Genomic DNA, 15,066 nt, shown 5'->3' on the forward strand with positions numbered 1-15,066 from the left:
TTTCTGTTTAATGACACTCACATCGTAATGGTATGATTTTAAAACCTGGTGTGATTTAATATCATGTTATAACTTTATATTATATTTTTTATATTATCGTAAATTTCCCAGCGCTTTACTTCGGGGGTACAGACAGTATTTCACCGCTAAGTGGCGCTGTTGCCCCGCAGCCTTACTCATCACTGTAAGGTTACGTTGGGAGATCTTTGTTTTATCTAATATTTTGATACCCTATATAAATATTATGAACGATATATGTCGGGTTTAGTGAAGCATATTTTATTATACAAATAAAAGTAGGAACTGGGGAGGGATTGGCAGTTATATAGAGAAGGTGCACCAAATACGAGGAAAAGAAAGAGGCAATGAGGAACAAAGAAGAGAGTAAAGAGCTGAAGAGAAGAGATGGTAAAGGAAGGAATAACAGCGAGTCAGAGTTGATGGCAGAGGAGGCTTTCACACTGGAGCGCAGCCAATCCGACACACAGCTGGGGGCCAAACAAAGCCTTCTCTAGGATGATTAGGCAGAGAAGCAATAATATATATGTGTGTGTGTGTGTGTGTGTGTGTGTGTGTGTGTGTGTGTGTGTGTGTGTGTGTGTGTGTGTGTTCTAATAATAATAATTCAAACTCATTTTCCCCTTCAATAGACTTTATTAAAGATATTTTAAAGACGGTATGATTCTGTTAAAGTGCCTAATGAAAACATCCTGGGAAACATTCCCTTACGGCCTGGATTGGTCACATACAGGAGTCAATGGCCACATACAATACAGTACACGGATTACTTTAAATATGACTTATGTGCTTGTGCTATTCACATATGGTCCCTAGATATCATAAATACTTTATTAACATAACTCTTATATATTACTGCCATAGTACACATCCATTTACAATGGAAGAAATAAAGGTGAACATTGTGCAAAGACACAAACAGGAACTCATTTAAGATATTCCACTGAGCTCCCATAACACTGAGAATACAGGTAATATGTATTATATTTCTTATAGTAAATTACAGTAAATGCATTAGGATTCAGACAAACACAACAATCCCCTCCTCCCAGCCTTGAGAGAAGAGTACATTCTCACATCCTTGTGCTTCTCTCTAAAATGAACTACCAGAGGGAGCAGGTCTAATCTCATCAGAAGGCCAGTCAGTCATCGCAAAACATTCAGTCACAACGACTCACAATCACAGAAAGAAACACACAATAGAAATTGCATTGCAGTTGAGGGAAACGTTTTACAAACACCTATAGTCTATAAGAAGTTACATATGAAGGGCAATGGATTGCTCTGTTCCCGATGCTCGTTCTTTGGCTGACGAAGTCACTATAAATAAACTCTCTGTTCCCCATGATTACATTTACAAATGTATTACTATGTAATACACATAAAGATACAATACATTTTACAATAAAATACCTGAATCTGCAAACAGTGGCGATGAACGCCTGTTCTCTTATAATCTAACGGTAATCTTCCAACAATATTATAAACACACGGTGATCAGATGATTGCATGACACAGACAACGAGCCAACGCCTCCCATTCGGATAAAGCTCGTCACAGACCTGGGTTTCAAACCTGAAATATCCTCCAGTGTCTGCAGACAGTGGATCAGTTGCTAACCTCTCGGCTCGGCTTAACACACGTACTACATATGTTGTGCACATTGGCTTGTCTTAAGAGTGTCTAATGTGTCTAGTGTCTAAATTACATAACAGGAAACAGTTTGTGTGCTGCGTGCACAGCTTGAACACAAGGACAAACCGCTTGGTGCACTGGGATTAAATATATGTACAGCTGAAAGCACCAGTGATTCAGTTGTAGGAAATATATGGTAGAGCAAAATCATTTATGATAGTGTGTAATATTTGAATCTGTCCTTTTCCTTCCCGTCAGTGTTTGACCTCACACACTCACACACACATGTATTTTGCTCATAGCAGGAATGACAGTATGTGGGGCAGAGTTAGCGAGAGACTGGAAGCTTCTCTCTTTGCTTGTTTTTCTTCTGCTGAAGAAACAATCAGAATGCTTCAGGCACAGGTGTGACTCATTGTCCCTCTGTCTGTAGCACTGTGAATGTTTCACCTCATGAGCCCACAGCTTTAAAAAATAAAACAGATAAAACACAAAGGTTCACTTGGCCTCCGGTCGCTGCAGGTCTACAGGTCGTGACCCAGCCTCTCAATCTCGTCTATGAGGAAGTCGATGTCGGACTGGGTGACCGCGGGGTTGGAGACCACCATACGGAAGAAGTTGACCTTGTTACCCTGAGGCTGGTAGCCCACCATGGTGGTCCCGGACTCCATCATCAATGCCTTAATCTTTGGTGCCACCTGATAAAGTGAGATATCACGGATCCTAATTAGGAGACTGAACTGTTTGACGCCCTCTATAAGCGTGTGCATGAAAGGCGTCATACCCTGTGGAGCCTCTCTCTCCGCTCGTCGCCGTCTGGCATTCCTCTGAGCCCGGGTGGGATGTACCAGAAGCAAACATTGGTGTGTTGGGGCTAAAATATTGTTAAGAGACACACAACTGTCACATATACAGTACAGAAGCGAGGAAAATACTCAGAATGAATGCAAACATTTGGGATGCTCACCACTCCATCAAACACCATCTCATACCCCTCCCTGTTCTTGATCTTGTTGTACAGGTACTGAGAAAGGTCCAGACACTTGTCAATGTGCTGCTCAAACCCTACGGTGCCCTGCAGGGGACAAAAAGCCCATTAAGCCTACAAGATGAAGTGTAAAGCTGTAGCATCTGTTGGTACGCCTCCCTCATTCTAACCTTGGCCTTCCACATCAGCCAGAATTTGAAGATGTCGACGTGGCGGCCACACTGGATGGCTTTGTCCCCGGTGTCGTACGTGACATCGTACTGTTTGTCTGGCTGGAACAAGTAGCCAGCGCACATGGAGTTGCAGCCTGCCAGGATCCCCTGCAGGAGATGCACGGGTCGTCACATGCCTTTTGACGAGGTATCACACCAGTGCAGACATGGACGTGTGTGAATGTTTGCTCTACCTTTTCTCTGACCAGGATGGCAGAGCACTGAAGGGGCACGCCCATCATCTTGTGAGGATTCCACGTCACAGAGTTGGCCCTGCGCAGTTTAAAGGTGTTCATGTGCTGCACTCATTTCTAGAAATATCAATCCTGCGTCAAACCCCATTTTCTGACTCACCTTTCAATTCCATTAAGCTTATGGCGGTGCTTCCTGGACATCAGCAATCCACCACCCCATGCTCCCTGGTGGGAACATACAGAGTGTATGATGCAGAGACATACTCTTTGTGAGTATCAGAGCAGCACAGTAACCAAACTTTTAGCCCCTTACGTCGACATGGAGCCAGAGGTTGTACTTCTCGCAGATGTCGGCGATCTCATTGATGGGGTCGAATGCTCCATACACAGTGGAGCCAGCGGTGGCATTCACAAACAATGGCACATGACCCTGCAGTGCCAGCACACACACACACACAGACAAATATCAACTGAAAATCTGCACCTTAAACTTAGAAAAAGAAGAACTAAACAAATCAAACACTGACCTTCTGTTTAGCATCAATGATCTTGGCCTCCAGATCTGCAGGAATTACTCTTCCTCTGAAAATTTGTAAAGCAGCAACTTAACCTTTTAGCAAATTATTCCACTGTTTGGCATTTTGTGGCTTTGAACGCAGACTATGAACTCCCCACCTCTCATCTGTGCTCAGCAGGATTACGTTTTCAGTACCAAAGCCCAGAGCAGCTCCAGCCTTTTTTATGGAGTAGTGACTCTGAAAGGACAGGCATCAAACAATCATTGAATGCAAGGAGCCGACATTTTGTAGACTAGCATGTGTCTGTGCCTGATCAACCACATACGTGCTCAGACGTGAACAGGACAAGCCGGGGAGCAGCGGACATGCCCTTGGTCTTGACCTCGGGGTAATACTTGTATCGTGCGATCATCACACTGTACATGTTGGAGATAGCGCCCCCTGTGGAGCAGAGACAGACACATCAGCAGAAGAATGCTCAACATCAAAACTGAAATAAGTAACTAGGAGTAAACAGTGTCTATGTTAAACGAATTTGTTAACAAAATAAGTTTGTTTATTGTTTCCAGACTGACCTGGTGAAAAGAGGCCGTCCCCTTCTCCCCCGGGCCAACCAATCATCTCTCGCATTTTCTTCAGAGTCAGCTGCTCCATCAACACGAACACTGGAGCAATTTCATAGGTGAACCTGTCAATCACATCATAAAACATATACATAACGCATTATTGACTGTCACTGTAACAGCTGAGTCATCACCTTGGTGCACGCACGCACGCACGCACGCACGCACGCATGCACGCACAGGCACACGCACACACACACACACACACACACACACACACACACACACACACACACACACACACACACACACACACACACACACACACACACACACACACACACACACATTAGTTTTTCATTAGCTCTTCCATAATTTCATCCACAAAGCACAAACTGAATTTGTGCTGACTGGCCTAATTAAAATGTGTCTGATAGGAGGCAGGCGGCAAACATTCATATTCAAATGCCTTCGAAAATCCCTCGCTGGTTTAATTAAAGCAGACAAAGCTCTGATGTCTATCTGTCCGTCCTGCCAATCTCCATGGCGGAGCTGAATGGGGCTGATTTGAGAGGTTGAGAGGACACAAATGTGTGTGTGCGCGCTAATAAAAACAAGACAGCAGGGTGTTTTAAAGAGATAACAGCCTGTGTTGACCCTAAAATGAGGATATTGAGGAAACGGTAACTATGAGGGTTGTACTTGTAATAAAGACAGACATTCACAGTTTTTCTTCCAGCAGAAAAGATGAGAGCTGTCATCTCTCTGTCGGCTGAGGACAGATAACCTGGCGGCGACATAACCAGGCCAGCGAAGGTACAGTAGGTTAACTGGATCACAGCGAGGCCTGAGGTTTTGCTCTTTGCAGACGGTCAATGCCTCCCGTCACACAGACCCTCAGGACTGATCCCTGTTTACCTCTAATGAGGCCAGTTACACAACAATACTCTAAAGCAGAAACAACATATCGCCACACTGAATTCCTCTCTGTTTTCTTTAAGGCCGCATCTCAAAGAGAACTAAAGCATTTCGTAGTTTAGGAGAAAAGCAGGAGAGATAAAGGCGAACAAAAGGAACCGTGATTGTTTAGGAAACAATGCGCTGAAGCAAAGCGTGATGGAGGACAACAAAAGAAGAGGAGGGGATGATGTGGAGCCGAGGAAGGACTGTGTTCAGTAGAGAAACGGGACGACAAAGCGTGGAGGAAAGAGTGGAGACAAATTTACAAAATGGAACATATAGGAGAGGTTTGATTGGGACATTAGCTTCACCAGCCCAGATTAGGACGACTAGACTCTGAGACTCTGATCACGTCCAAAAGCTGACGCCGTCTTGTTCTTAGAAACATCAACATCAGCTGAAAAAGGAACAAAACCACTGCACCTTTTTAAAATTCTCCCTTTCTGAGTAATTTTACGCTGTTATCACGATCAGACCCAATCATTGGTCTTTTCAGGGTGAAAATTACCCCTCAGTCACCTGCCTGTCTCTAAGGACAGACCCTAAATGCCCTTATTATCAGCATCAAGGGCACTTAGTGTGTGTGTGTGTGTGTGTGTGTGTGTGTGTGTGTGTGTGTGTGTGTGTGTGTGTGTGTGTGTGTGTGTGTGTGTGACTAACTCTCTGACCCCCATCCACTCTCATCTCAGCCCCTCAAAGGACCACTGAGTCCGTCTGTACCCATGGGGACAATAGAGCCAGAATGAGTTCCCCGCGGGGGGTCGCAGCAGCCAGTTTCCACAGCGCGACCGGGTTCCCTTCGCAGACGGCGGGCGCTGCGTGTCGATGTGGGGCCCAGCTGGCCTCGCCACTAAGACCAGCGCTCAATGAGCCTGCACTCAATGGGCTGGAAACTGTAGCTGCTGTATCTAGAACAGCCAGAGCTGGTGTGTGTCATTATCGCAGTGTGCGAGAGTGTGAATCAATGACCCTGTTTCTTGAGGGGCTGAAGATGAGATGGGCACATTTTTATTCTAATAGGCCTTGGCTTCCAGGCTAAAGTTATGAGAAATTAAATAAATGAAGTGTTTCCTCCAGCTCTGCTTTTTCTTTTATATATGTTTTCCAAAGGTGACAGAGGCCAGAATTGTCACATGCTGTGTAGTGCATCTATGTCAGGTGTACTATGAAATACCAAAATAAAAGTTGACCTTTGAAGAACCTCATATAACCTACTTCCATACTAAGTAGAAATAATTCAACCAAACATGGTTACTGCTAATACCACAGCTGTAAATATGAGGCCATACCACCTGTTTCCATTTACATGTCTACTGCCATCTTAGTTTGACGATCCTCATTGTGACACAGCAACCAAACCACTGAGCTGTAGCTTATCTGCAACTTGTGTGTGTTTCCATTTTGAGGTTGTGATGTTGATTTTGTTTGTGCCCTTTATCAGACTGGGCCACCGTGTAACTGTGTAACTGTAACATGAGATCAATATGCAATTTAACCACCCCTGGGGCTCAACGGCCTCCCATATACTGTACAGCACAATTGCAACCTATCAGTCAACACGAAGCCCCTACATGACAAGGCAAACACTTATATAAGTGGCCTTTAGAAGCAGCTTCAACCAGTGAAGTGACCCGAGGGTTGGATCATAAGCTATTCCACCATGTGTGTATACGACAAGGACCAGGGCCTCATCTCAGCTGACCTGTGATGACACGTAGAGGTGTTTCCCCCCTGTATCGACACGTGGGGCACACACACTGAGAGCAGAACACTAACTTACATGTTTGTGTTAGCGGTGGAGGTGAGCCACTCCCCGGCCAGTCCGATGATGTCCAGACCAGACGACAGCTGGTTGAAAAAACGTGGGTGACCTACACAAGAAAAACACACATGAGGACAAATGCGTTTGACTTATGTTGATTACTAGAAATTCATGACAGAAGATAAGAGCATCTAATTCTGATTGTGATGAAAATTATGTCTTCATTATAAAGAACAGTTGTTTTTCTAAGGTTCTTGGTCATTTTATTTTCCCCTGGGCACCGGTTAAGCCGAAAACATCTGACAAAGCACTGTTCAGTGAACCATAATTACACTGCTAACAATGTTATGACAGCAGTGGTTAAATAAACCACACATATAAAAATAAATCTAAGGTTAAGATAATCTGTACATTAACTGAGTGGTGCTGAACGGCCAGAGAAAAATTACTAGGTCGAGAATATTTTTCAGGACCATGGACAGCTCCTCCGGCAGGATTCAGAGTCACTGACCCCCCCCTCCCTTCTCTCTGTCACACCCACACCCATAGACAAAACAACACCATATCCCGAATGAATGAAAAATGATGTTTGAGCCGTGGACACACTAGACCCAGCGTGATGTATAAAACCCGAGGGACAGTTTGAGCGTTGTCGTTCTCTTAACAGCTTGAAACAGCTCGTGTTAGGATCCCCTCAGGCGACATTGCTTTAATAAGTGGAGGAGGGAAAAAAGGAGGATGTCAACTGAATTACCAGGGGGACAATAAATAAGGCAATCATCATGATAGGTGATTCCTCTTGTAAAATTCTCCTTTACTAAGTAAAATTAGCTTTGAGGTGATAAAAACAACACCTTATTGTGATCTGACAGGCCTGGGGTGGTGACTGCCCTACCTGTCCGGACGCCGTACTTAAGCGTGTCTCTGCAGTCCACCAGGATCTGCTCCAGAGACTCCGGCTGGTCGGACAGCTCCAGGTTGAAGCCCTCCATACCCTCCAGGAGTTGGTGAGGGTGGTGGAAGTCAAGCACCTTGGTGGACCGGTCAAACGTCTTCTTGACATAATTAGTGAGGATGTCAACAATCTCCAGCAGAAACTGTATGGTGGGCTCCTCTCCATTTTTGGCTGGCAGAAGGTCTAAAGTGTTAGGAGAGGCAGAATTTAGCCTGGGCTCATAGTTTTAACACTGGGCCTATAAAAGAGGCCTCCTCTATATTTTAATAACTAGAATATAATTCCGTATGCGTTTGGCTACAACGTTTCAAACAGTCCAGACAGTTTTCTTATTTTAGCTTTTTATCCAGCAACACAATGAACTACCCAAAGCATGGTATGCCTTTGAACGTTTCATCCAGGCAACAGCCAAACACGCGTGGTTCTCACCTCTGGCGAACAGGTTGGAGAAGTCAGTCTCGGCGTGGCGGAAGCGCGCGTCCCTGTCGCTATTGTCGCACGAAAGAAAGCTCTTGCCTGCGAGCCTCCCCTTCTCCTCCAGGCTGTTGTTCTTCTGGAGGAACCCTAGAGTGTTACACGGCGGAGGGCAGGAGTTATCACTGAACATCTCCATCTCATACAACACAGAGGTGGGACCGCAACAGATTAAGGAAAACAAAACAAAAAATAAAAAAAATAAGCAGAATACAGAATATAAAAAAGACAAGAAAAGGCAATAAATCCCGAAGAAGTTGGTTATTTATAATTATGTATATAAATCAAGGTAAGATTAAAAAAAAGTATTCGATTATTGTTCTCTCCTTCGTTCCTTCAATCCTTTCGAGAAATGGAGGCCAAACCTATATAGGCCATTTTTGTATACACACACACGCGAAAGAGATACTTCCAGTGTGTGTTGGCAGCCACACCCCCGCCCGTGACGTCACCACCACACCCTCCCGAGCAAACCCACGTCCACACGCGCTGATCAGGGCACGACAGCCGGCGGTGATGACCAAAGAGCCAATAAATACACACCCCATTAAAGGGTTAATGAAGACTGCAGTGCCCCGAAGCTGCGCGTCTCCTGTAAGTTCGAACTCTCCCTGATTCATCGGTTTCCTCCATATCTGCGGGGTAATGTATGGACCTAATTGGGCGCAGAACACTTGGAAGTCACGCGCGTTATCTGTGAGCGATAAAATATAATGTCTGTTAGATGTTAATCGAGACTCTATCAACTCCTTCTTAATAAATCCTATATGACGCATTTAGAATCAATACGTGCGGTTGCCACAGCCTCAACACAGAAATATTTATATCTGAAAATATATCTATTTTCAGTCCATTTCAACCTAAAATTTTGCCAGTCAATTCGACCCATAGCTGATAACAGAAAAAATAGCCAAATACATGTTATAAGAATTAATCCCTTTTCTCCAACAGGTGCAAGGAAAATACATATTATTTTTTACTTGAAGAAAATAAACTATTTTCTATAAATACCCTCACTTTTTTGCAGCGTCAACCAAACTCTACATTCACGAAAATATCTCGAACAGAACATGTTAACAATAGACGTGAATACTCCGTTAGGTACTGATTTAAAAGGCCGCTCTGGGATGTCTAACTCATATTTTCAGGCTTGTCCTGCAGAATTTTCTCCTGACGGTGAAATTGGAAAAGACGCGGAGGGTTGAGGGCGGGCGGAGGGAGTGATGCGGGGCCCTTATCACCAGACCTACAGGCTAATGTCCACTGACCTTTAGAAGATGGAAACGCGCAGTGACAGTGGATGGCTCCGCCATAAAGAGAATTCATCGTGGCCTATTTCATAAGGCCTCACAAAGCAAAACGAGTAATTGCAGACCCGATGAGAATCGTCGAACTATTATATGCGATAACACGGATGTCTAAAAAATCTGGGTGTTGCTAAGTAACATATTCCTAATATGTTCATCACTTAAGTGGCTGTGTGGAAGAGATGCGCGTGGCGACTTTTACGCGCCAGAAACCGACTTACCACAAATCTTCATCCCCAGTTTCCGTGTGCATCCGTGCATCCACGCATATTCGTAAGCTAGAACAGAACGAACGTTTGAGTGTTTTTTAAGTGGAAACATGACGCGGAAAAAACGTGGACAGGCGGTGATGGATGAGCAGCTGGTGGACTACAGTGACACAGTGGATGCGTGAAGCTGGAGGCTCTTGACCAGGTGTGTGATACCGAACGTTTTGGTATTTTAATGTGGGCGTTTATAACGTTCAGGAGTTTTAAAACGGTCTTCCTAATGGTTTTATTTTGGTTTATCGCAGAATATCACCGTGTTGTTATTTACCACAACACCCTCTGATCATAAGAGGATGAGCCTTATATTATTTCCCATTTAAGCTCAATCAATAGGGACCGAGAGCGGGCCACACACCCAGCCAAGGGGCGGACTGAATTTAACACCCGTGAAATGAGCTCACGAAGGAGGGCAGAAATTAATTGAGTGAAACACAGTATGTGACCGGAGCGAGCTGGTAATGTCTGCGGCCGGAAAGTCAGCAAGCTTAGAAACTTCTGTGCGTCTCATATAGGCTACAGTACACACACACACACACACACACACACACACACACACACACACACACACACACACACACACACACACACACACACACACACACAGAGCATGAATACACTCACTGCCACGCACGAAGTCCGGCGTGGCCGTGCGTTAACAGAGATGGACTGAAGCAAGCAACAGAGCGAAAGCGAGGCGAGGAGGCGAGAGTAGAGCATACTACCTGATGGAGACCCTTCTAAACAAAAGCAAGTATTTAAATTCACTGAGGCAGTGTCATTGCGAGAAAAACTGAATAGCTTGAGTGACTGAGGCCAAGACACACACACACACACACACACACACACACACACACACACACACACACACACACACACACACACACACACACACACACACACACACACACTAGAAGCCGCCAGGCGTGAGATGGAGCGTGACAGAGGGATAATGGCAACATCCAGCAGCAGCAAAAGCAGCAGCAGCAGCCTATATGTGCTCGTCGGCCAAAAAAACAAACAAACATTTTTTATTGGCCTTTTCTTTTTACTAAAGAGTTTTTTTTAAGAAATGTGCATCGACAGCCAAAGGCAACAATATAAACACTAGCAAATATTTTTTTCGATGTAGAAAATGTGAAATGAAACCACTCGCTGGCCCCCAGGAGCTGTATTTCATTTCCTTTACCAGTTAACATAATGGCGAAGACAAAAATCCTGTAATTATTCCTCCGCGTTGCGCTGCAGATGGCTGCTCAAGTGCACTCTAATGGAGTCGATTTTTTGTGAGCGACAAAAGCTTCAAATGAGTAATTAACCCTTGGGTTAATGTACAGCTAAATCGGTTGGGCCACGTTTTAAAGTCGAGGCCCAAAAATACTCCTCTGATCTCTACAACCTACTCCTATGATTGAAAAAGCCTCAAAGGTGAAGGGGCGTTTTTGATCATATATGTATCAATAAGCAAATAAAACTCAAAACGAAAGTTACGGATGTGAGAAAATATTTCGGGGGTCCAAAATATCTCCAGAATACATTTCGAATCCAATCATTTATTCATTCTCTAAAATTGTAAGAAATATGACTTTAGATCATTATAAATATGAGTTGCTTAATGACGCATTATTTCTTCGCCGGGTCCTCTGCTTCGAACGCACCGCTGCTCCGCCAGACAGCGACAGGCAGCTGTGATGGCTCTGTTTTTAACCGGAATGATTAACGACAGAGCCCACACAGCAAATGGCCCGGCGAGACTCGACTTATCAGACGGAGAGAGAAGGAGAGAGATAGAGAAAGAGAGAGAGAGAGTCGCAGACGCTGGTAGACAGAGGTGTGAGGGGTGAAATAGGTTTAAACCTTGGCTCTAGCAATAGATCGCACTGCGTAAGTGTCCTTGAGCAAGGCACCAAGTCCACGTCAGCCCCAGCGGTCTGATCTGTAAGCACAGCTCTAACGAGACTTTACCCTCGGGGGTCGATACAGGATCACAGTGTTATACACAGGGGCAGGACTGAAATGACCTACTTGCTGACGGAGGTCTTAAATTTGCGGAGTTGGGGTCCTGGTCCACTCCGGTGGCTCTGGGTTCAGACGAAGCCATCAGTCCTCTGTTATCTGATCCCCAGCTGGGAAATAATTCAACTGTGAACAAAAAAGGTCCACGGTTAGGAGTCAATATTGGCCCACGGAACCTATTCAGATCTTAAGCACCAGTATTGAATTTGTAGGCCATTTAGAAAATGTTGGGATCCACAGCGCGTCGACTGACACGAACCCTCTGAGGATCAGCGAGCGGGCTGTGAAGCAAGACGCGCAATTTGGGAAGATTTGTGCAAGGCTGACGTCGTTTTGGAGATAGCGTACTATATTTCTGGCTTTCGTTTAGCAACAAAATGCAGAATGAATCAGTGTTACAGAAACAAAGCAGCAAAAAGTCACCAAAACGCTGGAGGCACGCAGTCATTTGATTTCCGAAGTAAGTTCTTTTGTTTGTTGGAGGAAAACAATTCTTGATCTTGGGCCCAGGAAGCAGACAGTTACTGATATTCCTCTGCTCAAGCGATCGCTCATATTTCTGAGCAATGCAAATGAAAATTATTCATAAGGTTAAGCTGCACGGAATAAAAAAATACAATATTTTAAAAGCGAATGCGTAAAAAATACAAGTAATCTGTTGTACAAATATTGATGAAATGCAATAACGGCCCATAAATAACATGCGTAATTCACCTATTGACTAGACAATCGACATTTCGCTTAAGTTGCGCTTTGAACACACATGTGAAAGCAGCATCAGTGCGTCTCATTGTGAAATATGAAAATCAGTGAGCTCGCTGTGTGTCCCTCATTAGCGAGTGTATTTTCCCTTTTAAGCGACTTCTGATAATTTCATTCCTCATATTTTACTCCCTAAAATAACTTCGACGTTACGAGCCACGGATTCGACGAGTGGACATTGCGATCACCTGTCCCTGTGAACAGGAGGACGGAGGCAGATGAAATGGAAGGATGGAGCGTCTTACCGGCTCACGGGCGCACAGGTTGTCGAGTCCAGAGAAACTACGGGTGGATGTAACAATTACAACCCAGAGGCGCGACAAGACACAGTCCAGCGGCGGCGAAGGCAGAATACCGACAGAGCGCACTAACAAAATGCCATCCAGTGGCGCGCAACTGACCCTTTCTCCCTCAAGAATATTTTTATTCGTTATTTATATCTCGGGCTCCGGATGCCCATTGGTCTCCTCGTGAGTCACAGCCTTGCCTCCCTCTGACGGTTAATGAAGCCGCTTTGAGCGCTTCTGACAGCCACCATCCACTTAAAGAAGCCTAAAAAGCAGTAGGAAAAACACCAGTGACGTATGCCCCCCCCTCCTTGCGTGTGCGCGTGTGCGTCTAGAGGTGTGGGTGGATGTCACAGGATGGAGGATGGAGACTTGAATGTGAAATGGGCTCTGAGTGTGTAGCACAAATTGACCTTGGACTGCCAAACAGCTGGTTTATGGGTAACAGATATATGAAGACGTCTGTGTTGCATAAACAAAAACAAATGATTAATTGATCCACAAACGGACAGAGGGTAATATTCACCTTTGTGACATGCGCATCATTGTTTCCTGACCTGGATGTTTTATGACCTTGAAACGGACAATAACACTGAGACATCAAAGCTCCCTCCTCGTTGTCACCACGTCCTGCTCCACTGACCAGTCAAACAACCGCTATGTTTTATTCATCCAGCCGCTGAAAAAGCTGGTATCAGATGATGCTCACGCCTTCTCTTCAGTCATGTGTGGAAAGATCACAATGACCGTCAAAAAGCATTTTGATGGCTGCACGTGTGACCTTTAAACGTGTTAGTACCCTGTTGATGTCCTGTATCAGCAGTCCCTGGGTCATTCTTTCACGAAACAGGGAAGTTAGTCCTGTCCACAGTAAATGCTTTGATTTGCAGGTAAAACAGGACATATCTGAAATATATTTACAATTTAAACTGTTATCTTTTTTATGTCCTCATCATCTGATGGTGAGAACAGAGCTTGCTGGCTGAGCTGCCAGAGGGCTCCTCATCATCGTTATCCCTGTCGCCATCATCATCTTTTCTTTCCAAAGACATTTGAAACACCCAAAACGGAAGACGGGCAGCGTGAGCCAGTCTCTTAATGCAGCATTAACCCACCTCGCTTCTTTATCGGCTCAAACAGAACCTGCAGCTGCGTCTGTCTCATCCTCCTCCTAGTTTAGCTCACGCGTGGAAAGAGGTTCAACTGGTGGAGCAGCAAGTGTCTTTCCTGCTGGCAGCCCTTATCCTCATCCTATCTCGTCCTCTCTCCCAACAACTAACTGCTCCGCCACTGAGGGGAAGGTTACCGCCATCGTTCTTACCTAGGGAGGGATTTAAAAAGTCACCAGATGTGGCTTAAATCCCTTCAGAGAGGTTTTCCTTCATCTTTCTAACGTTCAGCAGATTATTAGCTACTTAAGCCTCAATTACTGATGTTAAGCAAACATAAAGTCATCTACAGTTACCAGCCTATACATGATTAATGCTGCCTCAGGTGCTTTTCAATTGAATCTGTAAATAATAACAATGTCATGGACCGTGTCGTCCCGTGTCTCATTAAAAATGAAGTATGGGGATGTTATGGGTTGCAGATACCTTCAGTCAGTGCTGCTGCAGATTGCAGTTTGTTTGCTTCTGCTCACCTTCAACTTTAATTAGTAAGTGCCATAAAACACTATTAGTATAAAAGATCACAAGATGTAAATGTGAAAAGATTGTAAAGGTGTCTTTCCCTGCACTTTCTCACTCATGGCTTAACTGTTTGTGTCCACCCTCCATATCCATCATATTTCATGCATGTGTGTATGGAGGGGGTTGACTGCATCGTTTCACGCTTGTCTTAAAACCTCAGGGTACCGTGAACACGCTGACAGGCTGGAGACCGAGAGGAGCCGAAATTAGCCAGACTGACACACGTGTTTATTTTCCTTCCGACACTGAAGGGCTGTTTACAGTAAGGTGAGACTTTACACGCTCACACGGGAGGAATACCGTCAATTAGGCGAAGCGCACACACTGTGTTTGGAGCAGCCTGTGCATGTGGAGGAGAGACAATCAGTCTTATCCGGAGAAAAGTTTGCATTGTCACTGCAAGAAACACACACACTGTACCAAAAGGACACATTTCAGATAACATATCTGTGAATGTG

At 44.8% G+C, this 15,066-nt stretch overlaps 1 protein-coding gene across 2 annotated transcripts; it reads right to left on the minus strand.

Annotated features, from left to right (window-relative positions):
* Positions 1 to 634: 634 nt before the first annotated feature.
* On the minus strand, positions 635 to 13,180 carry LOC114844581 (glutamate decarboxylase 1-like). 2 transcript variants are annotated; one of them, XM_029132058.3, is made up of 17 exons: positions 12,876 to 13,180; positions 11,878 to 11,994; positions 9,808 to 9,864; positions 8,235 to 8,369; positions 7,746 to 7,988; positions 6,869 to 6,959; positions 4,141 to 4,253; positions 3,891 to 4,006; positions 3,723 to 3,802; positions 3,575 to 3,629; positions 3,361 to 3,477; positions 3,208 to 3,272; positions 3,048 to 3,126; positions 2,812 to 2,961; positions 2,621 to 2,728; positions 2,438 to 2,527; positions 635 to 2,351 (listed from the first exon to the last, which is right to left on the minus strand). In XM_029132058.3, exons 2-17 carry the CDS (start codon positions 11,951 to 11,953, stop codon positions 2,178 to 2,180), a joined length of 1,749 nt encoding a protein of 582 aa, XP_028987891.1. In that variant the 5' UTR covers positions 11,954 to 11,994; positions 12,876 to 13,180; the 3' UTR covers positions 635 to 2,177. The 2 variants fall into 2 exon arrangements, with proteins under 2 accessions (XP_028987891.1, XP_028987892.1); XM_029132059.3 differs by lacking the exon at positions 9,808 to 9,864.
* Positions 13,181 to 15,066: the final 1,886 nt, after the last annotated feature.

The sequence above is a fragment of the Betta splendens genome, chromosome 17 (genome assembly GCF_900634795.4).
Source record: "Betta splendens chromosome 17, fBetSpl5.4, whole genome shotgun sequence".
NCBI classification, from domain to species: domain Eukaryota; kingdom Metazoa; phylum Chordata; class Actinopteri; order Anabantiformes; family Osphronemidae; genus Betta; species Betta splendens.

Bases quoted from the DNA above. Each gene is read 5' to 3' on its own strand.
- LOC114844581 (XM_029132058.3), bottom strand. From the start codon at position 11,953: ATGGCTTCGTCTGAACCCAGAGCCACCGGAGTGGACCAGGACCCCAAC. The intron at 3,273-3,360 runs GTAAGGGGCTAA...TGTTCCCACCAG, and splicing joins ACCTCTGGCTCCATGTCGAC to GGAGCATGGGGTGGTGGATT. The intron at 2,528-2,620 runs GTGAGCATCCCA...ACAATATTTTAG, and splicing joins AGATGGTGTTTGATGGAGTG to CCCCAACACACCAATGTTTG.